Below are 24,927 nucleotides of genomic sequence, written 5' to 3' on the forward strand. Positions count from 1 at the left end.
TAGCGTTGCACACGCACGCACATGCTTGCACACCCTAGCAGAAATCCCATTACTTTCCCTACCAGTGATATTTACCTCAAGCAGGTCTTCATGAGTGGGTATGACGGGTATAGGTGGGGAGAAAGCCCTGAGGGTTTCCTAGTGCTGAGCTCAGCTATAAAAGGAGTTGAAAGTTGTGGTTTTGTGGTTGTTTCCCTCAAGCCCTGCTCTGCCTTCTTACCCATCTTATTTTCCTTCATGTTAAATGTGGGGAGAATTCCCTGCTGGTTGGGGTACTGTTTTCATCTATAGGAAAAGGAGGATTGTCTTGGACTTTTGAGCTTTGACCAAAGGACAAGTTTTTATTGACGGGTCTCTGACAAAACTGTTTTGTCTGGTTAGAGAGAAAGGGGTGTGTGTGTGTGTGTGTGTGTGTGTGTGTGTGTGTGTGTGTGTGTGTATTTTTTACCCTTCTGTGGACAGTATAGCATTTCCTTTTCTATCTGTAATCACTGTCAGACCCACAAAAGTCTTCACAGATAAAGTAGAAAATAAGTAACTAAAGTCCTTGTTTGAAAGGACAGACTTGAGTGGCTCACATTTTGAAATTGGTTGGGGAATGCTGTGGGGTGTTTGTACATTCCCCACTCAAAGCATTTTTCCTCTGTTCTTCCCTCCCCCACTTTTTTGGTTGGTGGCTGAAAGCACTAGTAGTGTTGACAGAATATAGTTCACACACCACGCTGACCCGGTGATGAAACTTCCTCCTGGCACCAGGGGGTCCTTATGTACTGGCCCCTAATCCAGCTAATCCTGATGGCAACAAAATCATGAAAGTGGCCCCCAGTGCTGCATGTGTCCCTGCACGGATGCACAGGGATGCACAGCGAAGGCCAGTGTGGGGATTCCCAGAGGCCAGAGAGCCTGTCTGCAAAGGTGGGGACTGCACTCTCTCTCCTGCATGCCTGCCTGCTCAAGGAAAAGTGGCTAGATATGGGCTTTCAGAGAACTGGCTGACACACATGATGTCAGCATCACTAACAAGGGACTTGGGGTTGGTGTCATACCACAGCCATGGCCAGCCAGCAAATACTTGGGTTATGTTGCTTTCTGTTTGTATTTCATTGAGACAGAGTCTCATGCAGCTGAGGGCGTCTTTGAGCTTCCTACTCACAGGAGCCACCAGGCTCAGCTGTATGTGTGTTAGGTAGATACACTACAAACATTTCAGCCCCATTTTATTACTTAATTTTTTTTCATCGTCGTCGTCGTTGTTGTTGTTCTCTTTATTTTCTGAGGCAAGTGTCTTACTATGTTCCCTGACTGACCTGGAACTTGCTTTGTAGACCAGCCCAGCCTTATACTCACAGAGATTTGCCTGCCTCTGCCTTCCAAGTACCAGGGTTAAAGGCATGCACTACCCATGCCAGGCAACCCTTTTTATTTTTTCAAAATTAAGAACTCAGACCTTAATGTAATTACTTGTGTTGGTTTCTGGTTTGACTGCCTGGAGGAGTTGGACCTCCTTCCTTAGTGCTTGCTTTTCTACAGAATGATCGGACTTGATTTGTAGTGCGTTCAGGTGTTTGTCTAAGCTTGGGGGCTCTTCAGAGGCTGGCAAGCACACAGTGAGGAAAACAGGATGTATCTGGCCAGGCCCTTTAGGAAGTCAGGAAAACACTGTAGTTCGGTTTGGGTGAGAACGCATACACCCATGAAGAAGGGGGGCCACCAACAGACATAGGGTTGTCTTGGGAGCTGCTGCAGGCAGCCGGCCTGGTTGCAGAGTGCTGGGCTGACCTGATTGCATCCGACAGGGCGAGTGGGTTGGTCTCAGGGAGAGCCATTCAGAGGAAGCAGCCCTGGTGAGGCTGGTAACAGATGGCACTGCAAGCTGCTGGTCTGTGTCGTGGGGGTGGGGCAGGGCATGGATGCCTGCCCAGTGCTCTGGTGGGTGCCTGAACATTCACTACCTGCCTTCAGCTCTCCAAGCTGTGGGTGGGTGGGTGGGCGGGTGAGTGAGTGAGTGGATGCCTTTTGCTTTCAGTGTGGTTTTGTGAGGTTGTCCTTTCAGGAGGGACCAGTGTCTGATTCTAGCATTTTTTTCATATGCTCAAGATGAGAAGGAAATAAAAGGTCCCCAGCCTTTAAGCGGCACTGCCTCCCCCGTAAGAGAGGTAGATGGGGGAGAGTGACTAGACCTCACCCTGACTTTTCAGCCGGCTTACTACCAACATTACTACTGATTTTTTTTTTCCTTCTCCCAATTTAGACATGAACCAGTGCCAGTAGTTCTGCAGTTCTTCATTTTAGCAGTGTGCATCTTTTGGCCCTCTCGGTAACCAGTCACATCACTGAAAGAAGGACCTGAAGCAACCAGAGAAGGGAAAGAAAAATCTGTTTGAGACTGCTAGATAATTCACAGGATTAATCGAATGTGAATGTGCCCTCGTGTGCACAGACCTCCCCCCCTTTCCTAATTGGACTCTGAGTGGGTACTTTCAGGCTGAAAGGGTCATTTGTTTTGACTGACTGACTTTTTGGGGCTTTGTGGGGAATTAATATCTTGTACAGATGACTGCCTGTTCCCAGGGCTCTGTACTGAGGCCACTCATTCATTGATTTGTGCAACACACTGAGTGTGTGCCATGCTCCTGGTTTGCCCCTGTCATTCAGTCATGAAGATAAGTGGATAGGAGATGGGTCTCTCTTAAAGACGTGGAATTCTTGGAGGAAAACGCAGCACCTTGATTTGAACCTTCAGACCGTCTTTCTATAGCTCACAAGAAGTTCTCCCTGAAAGCTTTGACTGTGAATGCTCGGGGACAACTTCTATTTGGGCTGTTCAGCAGGGGACATCATGGGGAAGCATCTCACATCTACTGTAGACTGGAGGAGTGCCCATCCAGAGGGTGTGGCTTGATTGAATGCTCCACCATATGCTTCCCTTCGGAAAACCAAGCTGGGTGGTTTGGGGTGACAAGGATAGATGGAACCTGACTGAGAAATACTTTGCAGAGACAATGCTGGTGCCACCTCTTCAAAGTACTGGCATCAGCTTTAAATTTGCGGTGAACGAGATGTAGAATTTAAAAGAAAGAATGCTCAAGACCACCCAGGGGACTAGAAGGAAAGTGGAGCCATGGTCCATGGGGTCCCATAAAGAGTGCAGCCTCTCTACTGACAATAAAACATTGAATGTAACATTACTGCCTTTTAAGTGAGGTGGAACTTATTTATCTACATTCTCAAAGCTTAAACCATGAGTTTAGTATACTGTGGGGTATGGAATTCCTGCCACCTCTGAGGTACCCACACTCACTCTGTGTGAGAAGGCTGGCAGGGTAGGTGGATTCAATCAGTACTGCCTCTCATACCTTCTTTATGGCCTTCCCAAATCTCCCTCTTCCAAGGGCAGTGCTGGAAATAGGTTTACTGCTATGGTGCTCAGCACCTGTGTGATATACAACTGGCCCTGAGCTGGTGGAGGAACAGCCACAATCCTAGTCTCTAACCTAACAGTGATTTACATAGCTCTCTGCAAGTTACTGCCTCCTGCATCAGAGCCCCCAGCTCTACAGAGTCACTAAATACCGAATTTCTTTGCCCTTCACCACCTTCCCCTCACGACACTTGGTTTTCTTATCATTGCCTTTTCACGTCACTGGCCCTGCAGCCCTCTTAGAGCGGAACAATAGAGAGGAACGCCTGGTCCTGTCCACCAAGCAGTTCTACTTCATAACACTTATTACCACATGCCATACGCCATACGCCATACGCCATACGCACCCAGAGGTAGATGCTGCCTGGGTGAGTTAAGTCGTTTAAACAACTGTGGTTGTCGTGAAATGAGCACAAAGTGAAATGTTAGGACTAAAAAAAACATAGCCACCTTAGAGGGAGAGGCATCATCGGTGATCAGATAGAACATACGTTCTTGCAAGAGTTGTTCCACCTTATCACTAGTAGTTGTGGTCTCACAAGGCTGGTACTGATTGTCACATCGATAAGGTTCATTAACTGAGAGAGGGCCCATCAGTTAAGAGAACAGAGTGAACTCACATGCCCTGCACTAACATAGGGTGCAGAGGAGCTAAACTCAATACTCTGCTCCCACATAAGGTAGCTTACAACCACCTGTAACTCCAGCTCCAGGGCAGTCCCCTCTAGCCTCTGCCCGCCATCATGTGCATAGTACACAAGCACGCACACGCATGCACGCACGCACGCACGCACGATTAGGAATAATAAATCTTTAAAAGAAGACACTTGCAAATATTTGCCACTAGAGCCAAGAGAACAAAAACACGAACCCATAAAGAGAGCATGGATGTCGAGTTGCTTAAAATACACCGGTTTTAGCATACACCTTAGGCTGGTAATAGGACCCATGACTTACATGTTTCCTATTTTGAGACTATCCTTTCTGAAGCCCCCTGTGATGAGAATTCAGTTTGAAAGAGTACAGTGATGTCCTTAGTAGTGTGGTATGTGCCTTGCACTGTTTTTTTTTTTTTTTTTTTGTGAGCACTCATATTGGGTGCTATAAATAGTAATAAACTTCACTGCTACAGTCCCTGGGGTCAAGGGTAGAACTTGATCAAACTGCCTTGATTTGCGTGGATAGATCCTTGCTGTAAAAGCAGCTATGCATTGGGGAAGGACTGACTCCATTGCTTGAGTTTATTTTAAGTTATTCGTCGTTGTTGTTGTTATGGCACTTGGTTTGAAGTGTACACACACACACACACACACACACACACACACACTCACACCCCAGTTTTAATTTTAAAAGCAGCATAAAGCACTGTATGCTGAACAGGATCTGGTCACAAAAAAGTCAAAGGAGCCGGAGGGGAGTTCCAGGTTCGGGGCTTGAGGTGATGGAGAAATTAGAAAGAGTTGAGCAGATGTTGGGTTGCGGTCCCTCACGTATGGCACTGTAGTTCTTCAGAAGTGACCAGAACTAAACATTGACTATTTAGCTTCCGGCTGCTTCCACACCCGCAGAAGTCAAATTCAGCTGGCTAGTTGGCTGGAAGTCCATTCTGACTTTGGCCTCAGGAAACAAGAGGCTGTCTGGGTAGTTGAGGGGTGCATCCTCCGTTCCAGATTGTTTCCCAGAGTTTCCCTGGTGTTGAGGCTGGAACTTAGGACTTTGCCAGGCGAGTACTGAGCTGCACCCCCAGTCCTGCTTTTCCATAACTTGACATTGGTGAAGCCCTCACCCATTCTCTTTAGCATTCGTCAAGCTGCCTGCATGCACACTTGGAATACTTTTTATGAACCCTTTGCTGCCCACCTCCCACAGCCATACAATACTTTAGCCTCACCTCAGAGCTCCATGGTGGCCTTGGCGGCTCTGTGGGCCTACGCATAGGGTCCTGCCAGCTCGAGATTCTGCACTAGTTTTCCTAATGAGGGCATTGTTTGCTTTTTAGCCTGCCCCCTTGTTTATAAAATATGCCAAGAGAACCAAACACCCCTCTGTTCTCAGTACTTACTTACTTTCCCAAACCAAATGTTTATGTCCTTGAATACTAAACTTGAAGAAAAAGGATTCCTCCTCGTGGGAAAGTGACAATCACCGAGTTCTTTCCAAGTTGCAGCCTGAGGACTGCTTCTCAGAAACAGAGCTTATCAGTGACTTTGGGAACTATTCAGACAGTTTCCTGAGTCTTGGCGTGTGTGTGTGTGTGTGTATGCGTGTGTATGAGAGTGTATGTATGCGTGTGTATGAGTGTGTGTGTGTATGTATGTATGAGAGTGTGAGTATGAGAGTGTATGTGTGTGTATGCGTGTGTATGAGTGTGTGAATGAATGTATGTGTCTGTGAGTGTGTGTGTCTGTGGTGAGTGTGTGTGAGTGTGTGTATGTATGTGAGTGTGTGTATGTGTGTGTATGAGTGTGTGTGAATGTGTGAGTGTGTGAGTGTGTGTCTGTGGTGAGTGTGTGTATGGGTGTGTGTGAGTGTGTATGTGTGTGTATGTGTGTGAATGAGTGTGTATGAGTGTGTGTATGTGTGTGTATGAGTGTGTGTGAATGTGTGTATGAGTGTGTATGAGTGTGTGAATGTGTATGGGTGTGTGTGAGTGTCTGTGAATGTGTGTATGAGTGTGTGTGTGTATGTATGAGTGTGTGTGTATGTATGAGTGTGTGTGTGAGTGTATATGTGTGTATGTGTGTGTGTTCATGGAAGGCAGATCCTCTGTCAGCTGTCTTCCCAGGAAGCCTCCCAGTACAGGGGTGGCATTCTGAGTGTGGTTTGCTCCCAAAACTTAGTGTACATAAATACACAGAAAGGAGATCCAGAGTAAAAGTAGTTTTAAAACAGGGTCCACTGGAGCTGGTTACCAGCATGCCTAGCTTTTAGCCAACTTGTAGGAGATCCAGGCTGGTCTCCGTAGGTAGTGCACGCCTCCTTGGCCTCTGTAGTTGGTCCAACGTCACCTAAGAGCTTGCAGACACAGGTTGCATTCCAAGTGACTCAGAACCCGACACCTGTGTTTTCTGGATGCTACCCAGGTGATTCTGATGGAACCAGGTTCCAGGGGCCGAGTGAGAGAGCCATGGAGTTCCCCTGGCCCTTCTGACTCCAATCCCAGTCTTCATCTGCCCATGGGCTTTGTTCTGAACACAATGACCATCTTCCTGTGGCTTTTTACAAAGAGGAGTAACTTTTCCATGTTACCTTTGCTAGACTATTTCAGAGAAGAGCATAAATTGAAGCCATCATGAAAGGTGCTGCAGCCCACATTGTTTATGCAAGCAAAAGAGACTGACATGGTATTTCGGTCTAGTCTGCAGGGGAAAAGTGTTTTAACACTCCCTTCCCCCTTAGACCCATGGTGTCTGTCAGTCAGACTATCCAGTAGATCTGGGTGTGGCAAGCTAGACAGCTCCTGAGCTTACAAATTATCTTTACGCTTACCATTTGCAAAGCCAGCATTGCTGCCAACTCAGATTCCATTGCTGGTTTGTTTTAAGTGAAACAATGCAGATTTGAGGTGAGTTCTGTTCTGATCAGTACCTATCCGTGTTTGTCAGTTGGTGGACGAGTGAGTCGAGAATTAAATTATACCCGCCAGAAGATAGGAGAAGAGGCTATGTTTAATCCTCAACTCATGATTCAGACTCCAAAAGAAGAAGGCGCTAATGTCCTGACCACAGAGGCCCTACTACAACACCTGGACTCAGCACTCCAGGCCAGCCGTGTGCACGTCTACATGTATAACAGGTAAGGCCCCATGTCATCTACACAGGTATAGCAGGTAGGTCCCTTGTTTCCATAAATAATGTTAGTTTAGTTTAGTTAGTTAGTTAGCAAAGTTAGTTCCAGCAGTTTTCTGTTAAGCTTTGGAACCCAAGTTTTTATAGCTAATACACAGTGCTGCCACTGAACACTTCCCCATCTTAATTTGATTTTAGAGTTTAATTGCAAAGTACTGTACACTGAATGTTCGTTATCCAAGGTGCTTGGGACCCAGAAGTGTCTCAAACATTTAAAATTTTATTTTGGAGTATTTCCGTGTAGGTAATAATACACTGGTGGCGGGGGGAGATTCAAGACTGAAGACAGAATTGACTTATCTCTTAGTATGCCTTAATTAATATTTCAGTATTCAGTTTTTGTGCATAAAATGAAGTTTCATGGTATAGCGCGTCCTGTCTGTGGCACCCCGTTGGAGCTGGAGTTAGATGGTGAGATGCCATGTGGGTTGAGAACCGAAACCAGGTCACCTGCAAGAGTGACAAGAGTGACAAGTCCTCTTAACTGCTGAGCCTTCTCTCCAGCCCCTATAATGTATTTCAAATGAGTGTCTCAGTGTGGTCTACAAGTGAATATAATTCTCTTGGGGGCTTCTTTTTCCTAAATCAAATATGCTGCTAACTTGGCGAGTTACCTCTTATGTAGTCCTTTTTTTGGAGCAGTTACGTTTTGGATAGCCTCAGTCAACAATGTGTAGGGCAGAGAGGGCGATGAGAGGGATGATGAAGGGAAGAATTTGGTTCTCTGACAGGTCACAAAGCAAATGGAGGTGGGTGAGTGTTGAACCTCCCTGGGAATTAATTCTCTGGGATGTCTTGAGTGAGGTAGATTCATAAGAAAAGAGTTTTAAAACAAAATTAACATTTTTTTCTTAATACATCTATATTGTCTGTTACTTTAAAATAGGAGCCACTACATATGCCTGACCCCTGTTGAGCCAGGGACAAGGTCAATGTTTATAGAAAAAGGCTTTGGGAAAGATGGGACATATTCAGGAATTGGTCTCCTCCCATCTGTAGTATGCAGTGTAGAGTAACTGCCTGGTCTAGATGACAGAGTTTGAAGTCAGAGACGCTGTGAAGAACCTGGCTTGCCCAAGGTTATTCCACACACATATGCTAAGGCCCACTTATTTCTGAAGCACTTGTTACCCATATGCTTCAGGACAAGATTTAAGGTTCTGTAATGTGAAGTACACAGAGAGAAACCTTGTATAGTGAGCATTTGCATATTTTAGGTGAAAAAGAGTGAAAATGAGTACAGTTGGAGCTTTCGTTAAGGGTTAAAGATCAACTCAGGTTTCAAATGCCATTTTCTGGATGCCCGGTGAATGATCAGTGGTATCCATCTCAAACAAACTCGAGAATCAGATGATCAGATGGTGCTGAAAACCTTACTTATGTTGGGTCTACTCTGTCTGTGTGTGTGTGTGTGTGTGTGTGTGTGTGTGTGTGTGTGTGTGTGTGAGAGAGAGAGAGAGAGAGAGAGAGAGATTTTTATTTTCATTCCTTTGATTTCCCCATCTTTATTCTTTCCAAATATCCTTTTATTTTTGAGTAAAGCTTCTTTTCCTAAACATATTGAAAAAAGCCACGGGTTTACAGAACACCCTCTGAGAGATACTAAAACCAAACTAATTCACAGTCCATGTATTTAATATCATGTCTGCCAGACGGGGAATCTCCCCTACCTGGTAGAGCTTGCGTATAACATTAAGAGTAGGAAAGTTTGTTTCCAACGTGACCAAAAATAACATCTGCTAGTAAAAAAGAAAAAAGAAAAGCCGGCCCTACTCTCCCACCTGAGCGTATCCCAACACACGCCTGGCTAACTGGAGCTCCACTTATTCTGAATTTGTGATAATTCCACTGGGTTGCTGCAGGTTGTTTAATGTGTGTAGAAAAGCAGATTAATGGTGTAAACAAGATTATTGGTAGAACACTTAAGGAAACAAGACTTCAAGTACTTCGGTAGCATTCATTTACATAAACACCCCACACGTTAATTACGATCCAGTGTTATCTATTCATTAAAGCGGGCTTGCCGGGCTTTCTGCTTGGCAAAAGCTTTGCTGGTTTTGACAGATGCCTCAACGTGATCGAAATTACAGCCTTTTGATAAGTCCTGTTGTTCCTGTTTTAAGCTCATTTCATTGCAGTAAGAAGTGTTTTGTTTTACTTCTTTTTTTTTTCTCTCTCACTCTCTCTCTCTCCACTATCCATCCCAATAGGCAATGGAAGTTGGAACATTTATGCTACAAATCAGGGGAACTTATCACAGAGACAGGCTACATGGATCAGGTACGTTCTTATTTTGTTTGCAAAGAGGGGGAGACTTTCAAAATTTTTGGAAATCACCTGAGCCACGATTGTCAGCCTAAAGCACTCCTGTTGTTTTTTTTGTTTTGTTTTGTTTTGTTTTGTTTTGTTTTTGCTTCAACAGATAATAGAATACCTTTACCCTTGCTTAATCATTACACCTTTGGACTGCTTCTGGGAAGGGGCAAAGCTACAGTCCGGGACAGCGTACCTCCTGTAAGTGCACCCTCAGTGTCCGACTGCGGGGCTCCGTGACAGTTTCCGGTGTGGCTTATCCTTGTTTATTCTGTTTTGGTTTTGGACAAGAAATAAAAACATTGAAATTCCGTGTGCATTTTTTTTTTTTTTTGAGTGAATGGTGGGGGTGGGGAGAGGATTTCAGCAGAATGTTTTTCCCCCCTCTTTTCAGAAACAGTTCTGTAGGCATCATTAGATTTCATTCACTTTTACCAACCTATTTATATGCAAATAAAATGCAAATCATCGCACAGTCTGTACAACTTTTTAAAAAACTCTTTATAAAATGGTTGTAGTTATACAGACCAGCAACTCAGACATTTAAGAAGAGAATTTATTACTGGGTGCTTGTCACAGTGAAATATACTTCAGCTAAGGTTCAAGATCTTCCTGCAGAGAAAAATATTAACCCTGCTTTGGAACATGGTAATGATGATGGGGGGGGGGGGGTTGTGCTGTCTATAAAAGGATAAGGGAAGCTTGGTAGCTCAGCAGTTAGGAATTACATACACCACACCACTTAAAGAATGATGGTTACTCAGTGTAGACTTTCTTCAGCTAATTATGCAAGAGTTAGTGCTTGGGTTATTGTTTCCATCCTGGGCCGCACATATCTGCAAAAGCAATTTGCAGTGGCCATCCCCTGACCTTCAGTGTACAGTTTTAGATGGGAAATAAGGGGTTTTGTGTTTTCTGGTTGGGAGACTCTGAATAATGACTTCAGCCTGGTTAAGCAGCTACAGTACGGTTTGAACCACATAACAGGCAGCCAAAAGCCTTTCTGGTCTGTCAACAGCACAATTTCTAAAGTGAGGGAGTGGGGGGTGGGGTGGCTGTGATGGTGGTGATGGCAGAGTCCGTGGGGGGCTTACCCACCCCACTGCCAGCTTGTTAGAGGGGGCTGGTAAGAATGATTGTTAAAGGTAACAGATCAAATACTTGGATTGGTCACATTTAGAAAGCAGTTTTTAAGCTGGCAGGTGCTAATGTAATATTGTAATTCATTCTTTGGGTTTTTAGTTTTGGGTCTTGCTGTTCTGTTCAGAAGAACCCCCCTCCCTCCACTGGCTAATTTTTCAAAGATATTAAATACAATATTAGGGGATTAAGATTGTCTGGGTTTTTGGGTTTTTTTTTTTTTTCAACTTGTTAATTTGCAAGCTGTGCTTGCCATCTTCAGTCATGGATTCTTTTCCTGACTCAAGTTTGCTGATGGCTTGACTGGGAAAGAACTTTTACATTTTCTCCTTTATCCTCCAGTCCCAGAGTTTTGTGTTAATAGGCCTGTGTTGCACAAATGCAGCCATGCGCCCCCCTGCCTGTCTGAGCCACGTTTTTTCATAGCCTCACCTCTTAATTTCTTTCGCAGAGGTAAGCCTCCTTTACGGTGGACAAACTTTGACCCCTTGGAATTCCTAGAAGAGTTAAAGAAAATAAACTACCAAGTGGACAGTTGGGAGGAAATGCTGAATAAAGCCGAAGTTGGCCATGGGTACATGGACCGGCCTTGCCTCAATCCAGCCGACCCAGATTGCCCTGCCACAGCCCCCAACAAAAATTCAACCAAAGTGAGTTTCCAGAGGAGGGCTGGGGCGAGGGAGGGGGAGACTTTTCTGTTCTCACTTACAGTTCTCTCTCTGATTTTCATCTTGAAGATTTCATTTTCTGTGACTTTTTTCCTTTCTAATTTGGTGTATGGAACTCAGGTTGTTCACAGAGCTCAGTTTTGCTGTAAGATTTAGCATAACCCTCATTAGCCTTGTTATTAATGTTTTCTCTGAAACAAACAAGCCCTTAACGCACTGGATCTTAACGAGGCATGTGACCTGCCTACTAATTCCAGTAATTATGTGACTGTCTTTTCATTACAGCCTCTTGATGTGGCCCTTGTTTTGAACGGTGGATGTCAAGGTTTATCCAGGAAGTATATGCATTGGCAGGAGGAGTTGATTGTGGGTGGCACCGTCAAGAACGCCACTGGAAAGCTTGTCAGGTAATTCAGCACAGTACCCCCCACACTATCCTTGTGCCTCTTTTCTTCTTGTACACCGGCATTTGGACTTATGTAAATCTTAGCTGGCTGTCCAAGTTCATTGAGCCTTGGGGAACATTAGCACGCCAGACAAGCTTGCAGAGAGATCTCGTGTGCAAGTTTTTCTAGAATGTATTTGTAGTTTTCATGAGTTGTAGCTGTTGATTTCAAGGTTTTGGAAGGTCTGCCCTTACATAGACTAATGGGACAAGAAAATCCAGCATTAGTGTCTGAGTTGAGGGGTAGAAGCTGATCAGTGTCAGGCACTGTTAAGAGTCAAAGACCAGGAGCTGCAGGCAAGGCAAGAGTTAGCCTCTATGCAGCCAAGACTCCAGTCAGTCAAGTGTCAGGTGTTTCGTCTGAGGTTTCTCCCTTGGGACACTGTCTCTGGGATTTCTGCACAGAAAGAGTGTGTGGCTGAACCCAGTGTATCTGGTCAAGCTATCTACTCCCCTCTCCTTCCTGTTTCATGGAATAGGAACTGAGAAAGGAAATTGCTTATTAATTTAATTTTGGGGTCTATCTGTAAAAGGTTTGTAAGGTTACACCTTTAATATGGTACATCAATCTATTAAATACAATAACCATCCTGGTCTTGTTAGAATGGAAACATGTGTGCACAAAGGAGGGAAGAAATCTGAGGGAGACTTGGGGATATTTGCTTGGGACTTCACGTAGCACACACCGCTTGCAGTGCTAACCTGCCTTCTCTCCATTCACATTGACACAGCGCTCATGCCCTGCAAACCATGTTCCAGTTAATGACTCCCAAGCAAATGTATGAACACTTCAGGGGCTACGACTATGTCTCTCACATCAACTGGAATGAGGATAGGGCAGCCGCCATCCTGGAGGCATGGCAGAGGACTTACGTGGAGGTGAGCCCCTGCCTAGAAATCAGGACAACTTGTAACTTAGTCCAGTCTTCTTTTCCTGTTGAAACATTGTTTCCCTTTAGGTTTAGTGGGATTTTTGTTTGTTATTCAGTCTTACTTGTGCAGCCCAGGGTGCAGCCCAGGCAGTCTCAAAGCTGCTGTCCTCCTGCCTCAGCCTTCTGATTGCAGGGATTATACCACTGAACCAAGCCTCCATCAGGTTAATTTTCAATACAAATTTTAATTCTGAGCACTGCATGAGATACAAGCTTGATTTTTCTTTATATAGTCATTGAAAGTCTTGGGAGTAGTTACTGAAGAGACACTCATTCTTAGCTGGGGTTCCCTGAAACATGTCTAGTAACTATCGTGAACCTCAGAGCTCAGGCATAGCAGTGCAAGGGGGGTGGGGGGGTGGAGGACCCACACTGCGTGAACAAGAAAAGGTGTCTGGAAAACATTAGCAAAACAGAATCTATTCACAGCTGCAGGCCCCTTGGTCAGGTCATGTGACAGGAGGCTGGCCTTTGTTTCCCAAGCAGTGACCTCTATGGAGCTGCCTGTGACCTTTTGAAAGTGGCCAGCAAATGAAGTGGGGGGAGGTGAAGTTTATAAGAATGAGTTGTTTTGGATTAAAGGAACAATCTTCTGGCTGTGGGGTAGAGAGGGTACCTTAGAGTTACAAAGTAGAATACTGTGTTACATGGGATCCTGTGTTGATGTATCAGCAAGCTGTGTGAGGTACATGGTGGTGTTCCCCCAGTCTGTGCTCTTGATGCTTTGGTTCCTTCTGGGAATTTAGCTTTGTCTTGTGACCACAGGTGGTTCATCAAAGTGTTGCCCCAAACTCCACTCAAAAGGTGCTTTCCTTCACCACCACGACCCTGGACGACATCCTAAAATCCTTCTCTGATGTCAGTGTCATCCGAGTGGCCAGTGGCTACCTACTGATGGTAATTCTGGGCTCCCATGTTTGTAATTTTACTTTGACAGTACCTGGTTTTTAACTACCCCCAACATAAAAGTATGCCCAAGACAGAGACAGCTCAGCCTAGGAAGGATTTTAAAAGAGGTCCCCACCCTGTTGTGTGGTGTTCATAGTGTAAAGTTTTGTTGGGATTGATAGGTTGTTCTGCCTTTGGATATGGGGTGATGGGTGGGAGAAACGTTAGAATCATTACACACTCTGATGTTTGGCTCTTGTTTTATGTCCCTCCCCTTCCTTCTCTCTCTTATCCCCTTTGTCCCCCTCCCCCAATTGTTCTGCTTGCAGCTTGCCTATGCCTGTTTAACCATGCTGCGCTGGGACTGCTCCAAGTCCCAGGGTGCCGTGGGGTTGGCTGGTGTCCTGTTGGTTGCACTGTCAGTGGCTGCAGGATTGGGCCTCTGCTCCTTGATTGGCATTTCCTTTAATGCTGCAACAACTCAGGTACTTCAGGGGCCATTCATTGCTGCCCTCTGGCCAATACCTTTCCTGGCCTGCTGGCCCCTTTTTGTCTATCTTACCTAAAAAGTCTGTTAAAGCTTTTCTGTGAGGGAAAAGAGGGGGCAGTAGACCCATCTGGTCTATGGGCTAAAAGCCTGAAGGAGCTAGTGAAATGGGCCAGTGGGGTAAAGGCACTTGCCATGTAAACCTGGTATTTTGAGTTCAATCTTTTAGAGCCCACATAAAGGTAGAAAGAAAGGACTCTACCAAATTGACCTCTGACCTTTGTAGAGCCGTGTGGCAGCATATGCCCGCACACACATCTTGTACATATACACATACATTAATAATGCTCCTCCTCCCCCAAGGGTTGTTCTTGGTAGATAGAGACATTCGCTTAGAGTAGTTTATATCATTTACTCAAACCCTGACTCCCAAACTCTAATAGGTGTAAGTATCCTTGAAAACAAAGGTGACTAGGCCCAGTCTACAAGAAGGTACAATCTTAAATTTTCAGTGTTTCTCACTGATGCCGGTTCAGGGCTCGCCAGAAGCTAGAGCTTTAGGTATGAGTTAGCTAGCTTTTCACTTTTAATTCTAAAACAAGTTTTTGTACCTGGACCTCAGAAATAGGAGCTTATAAGAACATCTCTGAGTCATAACTGGAAGGTTTTTGTGGATAAAAGCCAACAGATAAGTAGCTTATCTACCAAATTGGCATAAGCTCCCCATTGGCACTTGCAGGGCACTGGCCTCAGTGTTTCCCTCTGTGATCTTATGGCTAACGCTGTCATTGCCTATGTTTCCATAGGTTTTGCCATTTCTTGCCCTTGGTGTTGGTGTGGACGACGTCTTTCTCCTGGCCCATGCATTCAGTGAAACGGGACAGAATAAGAGGATTCCATTTGAGGTAACAGCAGGGAAAAGCATGATATTTGGGAGATGTGATGAAAGCCCACTCGTTTCCTTAGTGTTTGTCCTGTAGTTTTTGCCACCGTCTGGTCGGTCCTAAGTCAAACGATGTGTTACTATGAGAGATATCGAGAGCCCCATTTAGGGTGCCTGTGGAAATATGGGTGCCTTGGCAGGTTATCTCATGCTCCTGTGCCACCTCTTCCCAAAACCCACATTTGCTTCCGTGGTTTTCTTTGGCTATGAATTTGCATTTAAATCATCATTATCTTGAGCTTTCTGCTTGGGGAGATGGTAACCATGAGGAGCAGGTGACCATGAGCGAGGAACCGACAAGGACCTGGTGTTGGGGTCAAGGTGGTTGGGACTTTCCCCTGTTCCTTAGACATGGTAAAGCCAAGTATTAGAAACCGCCACAGTGTGCTTTAAGGGGCAGCTGGTACACACTACAGCCCTCAGCACTGTGGTTTGTCATCCCCAGGACAGGACTGGGGAGTGCCTCAAGCGCACGGGAGCCAGCGTGGCCCTCACCTCCATCAGCAATGTCACTGCCTTCTTCATGGCTGCATTAATCCCTATTCCTGCACTGCGAGCGTTCTCCCTCCAGGTGAGTTTATGGTGGGCAGATCCCCGTGGCTTGGCTGTTTGGCATCTTTGCTCTGCTTTACTCGAGTTCAGCACTTAGGTTACAAATCAAGTGCATGGCAGCAGCGTTTGGGTCTCGGCGCTGCTACGCGGGTGCTTCAAGGCATGACCTTGGCACTCCTTCCAAAAACAGGTTCCAGGGTTCTTTGCCTTCTTAGACTTTATCCAAAAAGCTGTTAACTTGTGGAATTGCACTGTGCAGTTTAGGTCAGCCGGCCCAAGGATACTCCTTAAAGTCCTCTTTGGCTGGCCCCTACTTCTAGACTACTCCCCTTCCAGTCACCTCATATCTCCCTTCCCTAAACAGCTCCAACCCCATCTCAAGGCCTTAGAAGACCCCTACTGGTGTTGCTTGAACCCTGAGCCTGACAGTTACTGTCACTCACACTGTATGATGGTATGTCGGCCACTTGGCTATATCCTGCAGGAGCATCTCTCGGTGGTCCATGTCCGCCAATGCCTTTTCCTATGTTGGCCTTTGCATCATTCTCTCCTCTACCTTGGTTCCTTACTCATTACTTAGGATGTTTACGCAAGCTTAGAGTGTCTGCCCTTCACCATGTGCAAAGGCTGTGTTGCTGGCCTCACTGCTCTGCCTGATTCCTCCCAGCCAGGTCCTCTCACACCCAGGCACTCAGCCTGAAGAGTCTGTTCCTAGGTGTGAGAGGAGCAGGGCAGGCCATACCGGGTAGGTGTGGTAGTCCATAGCAAGCCAGAGTGGTCACTGTGGCAGAGGAAGCAGGCTCTCATGTAGTTGATGACACAGTGGAAGGTAATTGGAGATTAATATCAAGTTTTTAAAGCTACAGCCGAAGGGAGCATTTATCTCTTCCATTTTTCTAAGAGTAGGATCTACAATTCATGAGACAGCCAGCTGCTTGAAGAAATCGCTTTGATGTATTTGTACAAAACTGTTGTCAAGTTTGTACTCCTCTGTGCTGCCTGCTCAGGTGCTAAGAACTATGACCAGGAAGCAAAGGTGACAAGTGATGCCTTGTGTTCCTATTTATATATTTTTAAGATTTATTTATGTATTATGAGTATGCTGTAGCTGTTCAGACACACCAGAAGAGAGCATCAGATCTCTTACAGATGGTTGTGAGCCACCATGTGGTTACTGGGATTTGAACTTGGGACGTCTGGAAGAACAGTCAGTGCTCTTGACTGCTGAGCCACCTCTCCAGCCCCCTATTTATATTCTTAAGTAACATTTGATACTTATTTTTCTAAGTGTATATTCTAAGTAACATTTGTTACTTAGTAGAAACAAGCCCTCCTTAACATTTAGGGTAAGCTCTGAGACTATGAGAGGAGCACCAACTGCTGGGGAGGAAAGAAGTATCAGAAAGAAGCTTGAAAACAGAGATTGGAGTAGGTTAATGGATGAAGTCAAATCTGCTCCGGGACAGAGACCGGAGGAAATGAAAGTAGCCAATGAAAGTAGCCCTGTGTTTTGTAATAGCAAAAGTAAGGGAAAGATGTCCACTGTGGCGTTGGTGGTAGCACCGGTGTTTCGGGAGGCTGTTTTGCACAGGCATACATCTGCTGCATGTTCTTCCTGTGTCTGCTCTTGTTTGCGTGCAGCTGACTCCAGAATGGCGATGGTCCTGGAGTCTTTTAATAATTAGGACCCTCTCTGTTCATGCTGTCCTTTCCACTGCCTGTCCCCTTGCTGTGCGCTCCCTGCTCTGCTCTGTCAGCTCACACACACGTCTTCTTTCCCTCATTCTCTCTCTCCTCTCCACTCAGTACTGATGGTTCATCAAGGCAAACTCTCCTCCCTTATTGGTATGCCACCGTGTGGTCTCTGAAAGCTACGTTGAGTTTTCCCTGAGGATAGCCTTTTAGAAAATCCAGTACGCTAAGTTCTCCCAAGGTAAGCATCTTACAGAGACAAATGAGTTCTTTGTATTTTGGGGGTCTGTCAGAGCATCCAGAGAGATCCTGTGCTGTAATGAAACCTGTAACATTTATATTTTTCCTTGTGAAACTTTAGAGATTTTATTTTTACCCTGATTCAAATCATAGGGTTCCTGCTCTTAAATATCTTCAGTCTCCTGATCAGCCTTCACTGTGGTGTCAGTTCCTCAGTGAAAACCCCCAAACCAAGACCTTTACCCATTCTAATGATCAAGGGCTGCTTTTTAAATCAATCTCAATCTCTCTCTCTCTCTCTCTCTCTCTCTCTCTCTCTCTCTCTCTCTCTCTGTGTGTGTGTGTGTGTGTGTGTGTGTGTGTGTGTGTGTGTGTGTAGGGGGGGGAGGGGAGAGAGAGAGAGAGAGAGAGAGAGAGAGAGAGAGAGAGAATATGAATGTGTGAGCATATGCTTGTGTGCAGATGCCGGAGCAGGACATTAGGTCTGATCCTCCATTGCTTTCTGACTTGAGAAAGGGTCTTTCACTGAACCGGAAGCTTTTCAGCTACCTGGGCAGGCTGGCCAGTAAGCTCCTGGTAACTTCCTGTCTCCACCTCAGTGCTGGGATTATAAATATGAGAAGCAGAGAACCATTTAGCTTTGTGTGTGGATGCTGGGAATTGGTTGTATTCAAAACTTTTCCTGGGAAGATGCAGCACACACATCTACCCACAGCCCACAGGAAACCTATGACAGAACAAAGTATGGATACCACCAAAGCCCAACATGGTGAACCAGCGGTTTTTATTGGGTTTACTTATGGGAGTATGGGTGAGGGGCTATTTACAGGAGCAGCAATGACTCAAAGACAGCTGCATTGTCAAAGCCTACCCCAACATTCATGAGAGCTCACAAAAGTGGGAACCTAGAGGACACTGCATACATAGCCTGCAGGCAGCTCAACAAGTTGGAGTGTCTCTGCTGGCTTCTGCTTCTTCCAGGTAGCTGGTCTGATCTTAGACTTCTTTGCAGCTCAGCTTGTCTGAAAGTCTTCTTGGCAGCCTGGTTGTGCTGGTCAGTTTCAGGGACTTTCTGTTTAAAGAGCTTCCTGTAGGATACAATGTTGCAGTCTTGGAAGAAACTGTTACACAACAAAATTTGAACTCTCTTCCTCAGGTTTTCAAAGTGACTGCTCTTACCTACTGAGTCATCTCCCTATTCCCCCACCCCTTTCTGTTTGTGGCAGGGGCATTCAAACCCAGAACCCCACAAAAAGAGTATTCTACCACTAAACTACACCTTTACCCACCCAGTAAAAGGTTTTTTTAGGCTAGGATCCTGCTATAGCTGTCTCTGCTGGGCCACTGTGGATGATGAGGATGGCTCTTCTTACTCCTTTTTCTTTTTCTTTTTTCTTAAATTTTTATTTATTTAATGTATATGAGTACAGTGTAGCTAGCTGTCTTCAGACTCACTAGACCAGGGCATCAGATACCATTACAGATGGTTGTGAACCACCATGTTGTTGGGAGTTGCACTCAGGACCTCTGGAAGAGCAGCCAGTACTCTTAATTTCTCTCAGCCATCTCTCCAGCCTGGGGATGGCTTTTCTAAGCAGAGTAATTAGAACCAATCCATAGCCAAGGTCATTCCCCCCAGACTCTGACTTAACTGTTTTCCTTTGCAGAGACCATTCTGCCTTACTTGAGAAATCCTTGCTGGTTGCTTTTAAGGTTTTCACATCCATGGAGGATATCAACATTCATTTTCTTTGCACAAAATGGTTCCCCCTAAATATGTAACATATTGTCAGAATATAGGTTAGAGGGGACATTGATGGTGTCCCTCATCCCTCCACTGCTTCTGTCTATGAGCAAGAATAGCTGCCTGTCAGACTTTCTGAGGAGCCCCTGTAGAAAGCTTGTATTGCTGTGGCAGCTCGTGCTACTTACACGCTTTTGAAGCTTAGCAGCTTAGGAGTCACTGCCCTCCAGAGATACCTAGGGTTTAATCTCTGTATCCTGCACCTGAGCTTTAAACATCACTGGAAATAAAAAACTAATAGGATTCAGCCCCCAGTATGACTGTCTTCATGGAAAAATCTCCTGGACTCTTTTTTGTTTTGTTTTGTTTTTTGTCTTGTTTTTGGAGACAAGCTATTTTTTCTTTGTTGCCCTGGTTATCCTGGAACTCACTCTGTAGACCAGGCTGGCCTCAAACTCAGATCCACCTGCTTCTACCTCCAGGCATGCATCACCACCACCTGGCTTTTATTCTTATTCTTATTCCTCCCAGCATTCCCTACATCTAGTTGGTTGGCAGTTCATACCTAGTGTGAGTATACCATTTCTGGAAGTCACCAGCCCCCCCCTAAGAAGAGCTTCCAACCCAGTTAAGATGAAGACCTTGTATCAAGCCTCCATTTGAATCTAATTGACTGGGAAACCTCACAGTGCTGGTCTGTAAAGAGAAGGGAATGTGTGTCCTAAATAGTGTTCCAGTCTCAGTGCCGGCAGGAACTTCCCACACTTATGTGCTCCTTCATAAGGAAGCCTTCAGAGTCCTGCACATGCGTTCGAGCTGTAGTTAACCTGTTTGGTGAAAATTAATGAGGTCCTTTTACAATCACCTGAGGAAAGGAGTTGGGGTATGTAGAAGACTTGGCTATTTTATGGCTTTGTAGACCTAACAGGGGACTCTTTATTGAAGGGCATCTCTCCTGGCTTGCTGTTTCACCTGGAACATAAACCCACACTTCCTTCAAAACGCCCTTTGTGAAGTGTCTCTTCGTTTTTAACTTTTGGTACCAGTGATGGCTAGGCTCCCATTCCTTACCCCAATCCATCTTCCTATTTCGTGAAGTTCTCAGAGGCTGCCTTTCGGGAGCTTTACTAGGAGGCTTTACTTTTTAAATGAATTTCTGATTATCTTGGCTATTTAACATTCTCCTTCAATTTTTCTTCTCAGAACAGGACTGCCCTTGGATGTCCTGTCGGCTTTGCCTAATAACAGCCCAATTTTGCAATTTTTACTAGGTCAGCAGGAGATTTGCCCAAGTGCTGCAGAACCTAGCCCTGTGTTTATTCTAGGTTATGGAGCGGCTTTTGAATTCGTACTTATTTATTCTACAGGCTATAATCACACACTGGAATTTCTTTCTGCTTAACTCTCCTTGACCTTGGCCGTTACTCACTAACACACCCCACGAGCTGCTCCTGGGGCTATTTGGAATGTGCCTATTAAAAACCTCAGGGGGACACATGTGAAATTTTTATTTCATTTTTTTAAAGGTGACACTTTGATAGACCTGGTCTACTTTATACACAGATTATATTAGTCAGTATTGTGGGATCTCCTAGACACATTCTACAAGGAAAATGATTGTTTTCGTTTTTTTGAGTAAAACATTCCAAGTCCTTTCTGTGCCTGGCTTTGTAGAGAGGTAGCTTAGTCAGGTTAGTAAGTCTGTACTGGTTTTACTCCAACCTGTGTAGCTTCTAATGGTGGGAGAGTCTACTGTCTGCTGCCCACCCTCTACTGTCTGCCAGCTCGGAAGCAGTAGAGTGGTAAGAGAATACTGTTCAGAATACCTTTATATAGGGTGCTGGAGAGACGCCCCAGTGGTTAAGAGCATGGTCCTGCTCTTCCAGAGGACCCAGGTTCTGTTCACAGTACCACATGCCAGCTCATAACTGTTTACGATCCCAGGGATCTGACGCCCTCTTCTGGACCCATAGGGCACTGTTGTGTGCACGATGCACGTACTTTTCCCGCAAACCCTCGTACACATAAATAATTTTTTAAAAGCGATCTTTGCTTACAAAGCAACAAGCTGACTAGGAAGCATGTTGGTGACATCTATTGTTTTTCTGCTCCAGGCTGCTGTGGTGGTGGTATTCAATTTTGCCATGGTTCTACTCATTTTCCCTGCAATTCTCAGCATGGATTTATACAGACGTGAGGACAGAAGATTGGATATTTTCTGCTGTTTCACAAGGTACATTTTCAGGTGCCTGGGGCCTTTAGTCTTTGGGTTAGGGTTAGAAAGACTGTTTAGAGAAACTTTCCAAAGGGAATGTAGCTAATAATAGGGTTTGGGTTAGTGTGATGGGGTTAGGTAAAGGTATTAGACAGAGGGCTCTGGGACACACGTGAGCCCCCACACTTTCCCCGTGCCACACCTGATTTTGCCCAGAAACATCTCCTAGAGATTCTGCTGCATGCGGTCATTTTTCTCCATCATAAACCTGTGTCTGTTCGTCAGTGGACTGTTTGGTGGGTGTTGGGAGCAGAGCAATGCTGAAAACTACTTGTTTAGAACACATGCAGGGTGATGGATTTTTGTCTTTAGTTCTTTTTGTTCTTTGGCATTGTGCTTTGAAGGGGTTTATGGTCATTTCAGGATCAGCTACTCCTTGTCCTTGGTTTGGGCTTGATTGTGTCTCCGTACAGAGCAGTTAGGTGATGCCTGCAGAGCTAAGTCAGTGATGTCAATGGGTAGCATTAGTCTTCAGCAGAAATGCAAGCCCTCTCTCCTCCATCTATACCCCAGGTGATGTCTGTGCCACACACTACAGTGCATTCATCTTTTGTCTTTCAGCCCCTGTGTCAGCCGGGTGATTCAAGTTGAACCGCAGGCCTACACAGAGCCTCATAGTAACACCCGGTACAGCCCCCCACCCCCGTACAGCAGCCACAGCTTCGCCCATGAAACCCACATCACCATGCAGTCCACCGTTCAGCTCCGCACAGAATATGACCCTCACACACACGTCTACTACACCACCGCCGAGCCGCGCTCTGAGATCTCTGTACAGCCTGTCACCATCACCCAGGACACCCTCAGCTGTCAGAGCCCTGAGAGCACCAGTTCCACCCGGGACCTGCTTTCTCAATTCTCTGACTCCAGCCTCCACTGCCTTGAGCCCCCCTGCACCAAGTGGACACTTTCTTCGTTTGCAGAGAAGCACTACGCTCCTTTCCTCTTGAGACCCAAAGCCAAGGTAACCCTCTGCCATGTGTGGCTTCCTGCCCTATCACCACGTGCATGCATGTGTGCTATGGGACAGGTCCGCCAGAGTCGGACTGCAAAGCCCAGGTTCCACGTAGCGGATATTAATACAAATCTAAACAAGCTCCTCGCTTTGTAAACAAGTTTCTTCTTCTTCGTGAGATCACGTAAAAAGAAGATTTAGTGTGGCTTTATGGTTTTCCCTCTGGGAGACTGACTACTTAATCTGCCATGCTCAGCTTGGGCTGTTAATGTAAAAAGGAATAAAGAAGTCAGTTGGTACCACCCGTCTGGGGAATGTTCTTCTGGGTCTCACCCAGCGCTCCTTTGTCTGTTACAGGTTGTGGTAATCCTTCTTTTCCTGGGCTTGCTGGGCGTCAGCCTTTATGGGACCACCCGAGTGAGAGACGGGCTGGACCTCACGGACATTGTCCCCCGGGAAACCAGAGAATATGACTTCATAGCTGCCCAGTTCAAGTACTTCTCTTTCTACAACATGTATATAGTCACCCAGAAAGCAGACTACCCAAATATCCAACACCTGCTTTACGACCTTCATAAGAGTTTCAGCAGTGTGAAGTATGTCATGCTGGAGGAGAACAAGCAACTTCCCCAAATGTGGCTGCATTACTTTAGAGACTGGCTCCAAGGTAGGGCTGTGGCAGGCGGCCTTTGCTCTACACATTTCTGTCCTTCTTGGCTCTTACTTCTGGGATTCCCTTCTGGCCACCATATGAAGGTGTGGCCTTGTAACGGAGCAGCATGGGTTTCATGGTTTCCCTGTATAGCCCCGGTTGTCCTAGAACTTATTCTGTAGACCACTCTAGCCTCAAACTCTCAGAGATCCTCCTGCCTCTGCCTTGCCTCCTGAGTGCTGGGATTACAGGCCAGCGCCACTGCACCCAGCTAGTTTTTTAAGATATACTGTGTGTGTGTGTGTGTGTGTGTGTGTGTGTTTTGCCTGTGTATATGTATGTATGTATGTGCATCACTTAAGTGCCTGGTGCCTGAGTTCAGAAGAAGGCATTGGATTCCTTGGGACTGGAAGTTTTAAGTATGGATGGTTGTGAACCAAACCCAGGTCCTCTGCAAGTGCTCGTAAATGCTGAGTGCCTCTCCAGTCTTGTTTTATATGAAGCCCACTTCCCTGGCAACCTCCCAGCTCTGGCTTTTTGTAACTATTTGAGCAAGAGCCTGTTAACTCATTTATGAACACACAGTGGGGAAAGATACTTGGAAAGAGGGAACCTGGGTGCTTCTGTTGCTGTTTTCCTCTGAGTGGCAGCTGGTTTGGTGGCCAAGTGAAATTAGAGTATTTGGGATTTCTGAGCTGCCTGCTAAATTACAGCCTATTGTAGCAGCGGATTTTGGTTCAGCCGTTGTGTGTTTCGACCATCTTTTAAATTTTTCACTCATACACTTTGGTTTCATAGCAAATTTGAGTGGAAGGTATAGAGATGGCTTGCTCTCCCCAGGCCTCCGTGTGTCAGCGTCCAACACTAAAATGACCCTGGACACCATTGACTTCCAAAGAGCTTCATACGGGCCACCCTCCCATTTGGCGATGAACTTAAAAATGCTTAGCTACACATCCTGTCGTTTCACGAAGGGGCAAATCCACACACACACACACACACACACACACACACACACATACATTTGTGTGTGTGCGCCATAGTATGCATATTGAGACCCAAAGACAACTTTCTTCTTTCCACCGTGTGGGTCCTGGAGATCGAACTCATCCGGTTTGGTGACAAGCACCTTTTACCATCCTAGACACATCTCTAGGAAATGTTAGTCAGCTGGGGGCGTGGGGGGAGGGAAAATGGTCTGTAACCTGTAATTACAAACTGACTGAATATGAATGGCGTTCATTGGTTCCCAAAACATCTGTTCATGTTGACATCCACAAATCACAGTAGGACAATCAGGACCATTATCCACACCATTCAAGCAAAATTGCTTTTATTGGAGCACCCACATGATTCTGACTCCAGGATCCGTTGACTTACATTAATCCCAGTGGCTGTCTTAATTTCCCACCTAATTAGGCTTGTTTTAAACACATATTTAAGTCCCCTCTTTTTGCCTTAAGTCAGTAAGTACTCTGTATATAAAACCCAGACAGCCAGTTTCCCTTTGAGTTTGCATTAGGAGATAAACAACTTGATTTGACAGGAATTGGTGTTGAGCGGTGACTAAAACTTTGCTCTTATAGGTGTACCAGGTACAACTTTGGGGAATGGTGGAGAAAGCATGACTTTAAAATGTTGGAATTCACTCAACATTTTATTTTCTTACTCTTGGTCCTCAAGGCATTGTTTTTTAAGTAGTGAATTAACAAAGAGCCAAACAATTGAGGGA

General features: G+C 45.5%; 1 protein-coding gene across 8 annotated transcripts in view; it reads left to right on the forward strand.

The window, feature by feature from the left end:
* Positions 1 to 24,927, forward strand: part of Ptch1 (patched 1) — a 65,013-nt gene that overhangs the window by 18,814 nt on the left and 21,272 nt on the right. For 5 of the 8 annotated variants that reach the window (NM_001389256.1, NM_053566.3, XM_039096137.2 and 2 more), the window contains 13 exons: positions 7,027 to 7,216; positions 9,480 to 9,549; positions 9,692 to 9,783; positions 11,174 to 11,372; positions 11,676 to 11,797; positions 12,567 to 12,714; positions 13,533 to 13,664; positions 13,985 to 14,140; positions 14,949 to 15,047; positions 15,531 to 15,656; positions 21,428 to 21,546; positions 22,150 to 22,552; positions 22,901 to 23,210. In NM_001389256.1, coding sequence (NP_001376185.1) covers positions 7,027 to 7,216; positions 9,480 to 9,549; positions 9,692 to 9,783; positions 11,174 to 11,372; positions 11,676 to 11,797; positions 12,567 to 12,714; positions 13,533 to 13,664; positions 13,985 to 14,140; positions 14,949 to 15,047; positions 15,531 to 15,656; positions 21,428 to 21,546; positions 22,150 to 22,552; positions 22,901 to 23,210 — 2,166 coding nt within the window. Of the gene's footprint in view, positions 1 to 7,026; positions 7,217 to 9,479; positions 9,550 to 9,691; positions 9,784 to 11,173; positions 11,373 to 11,675; positions 11,798 to 12,566; positions 12,715 to 13,532; positions 13,665 to 13,984; positions 14,141 to 14,948; positions 15,048 to 15,530; positions 15,657 to 17,440; positions 17,571 to 21,427; positions 21,547 to 22,149; positions 22,553 to 22,900; positions 23,211 to 24,927 lie in introns of those variants that run through there. The other 3 variants (XM_063276788.1, XM_039096135.2, XM_039096138.1) reach the window with 2 other exon arrangements.

This window comes from Rattus norvegicus, chromosome 17 (genome assembly GCF_036323735.1).
Source record: "Rattus norvegicus strain BN/NHsdMcwi chromosome 17, GRCr8, whole genome shotgun sequence".
NCBI lineage: Eukaryota > Metazoa > Chordata > Mammalia > Rodentia > Muridae > Rattus > Rattus norvegicus.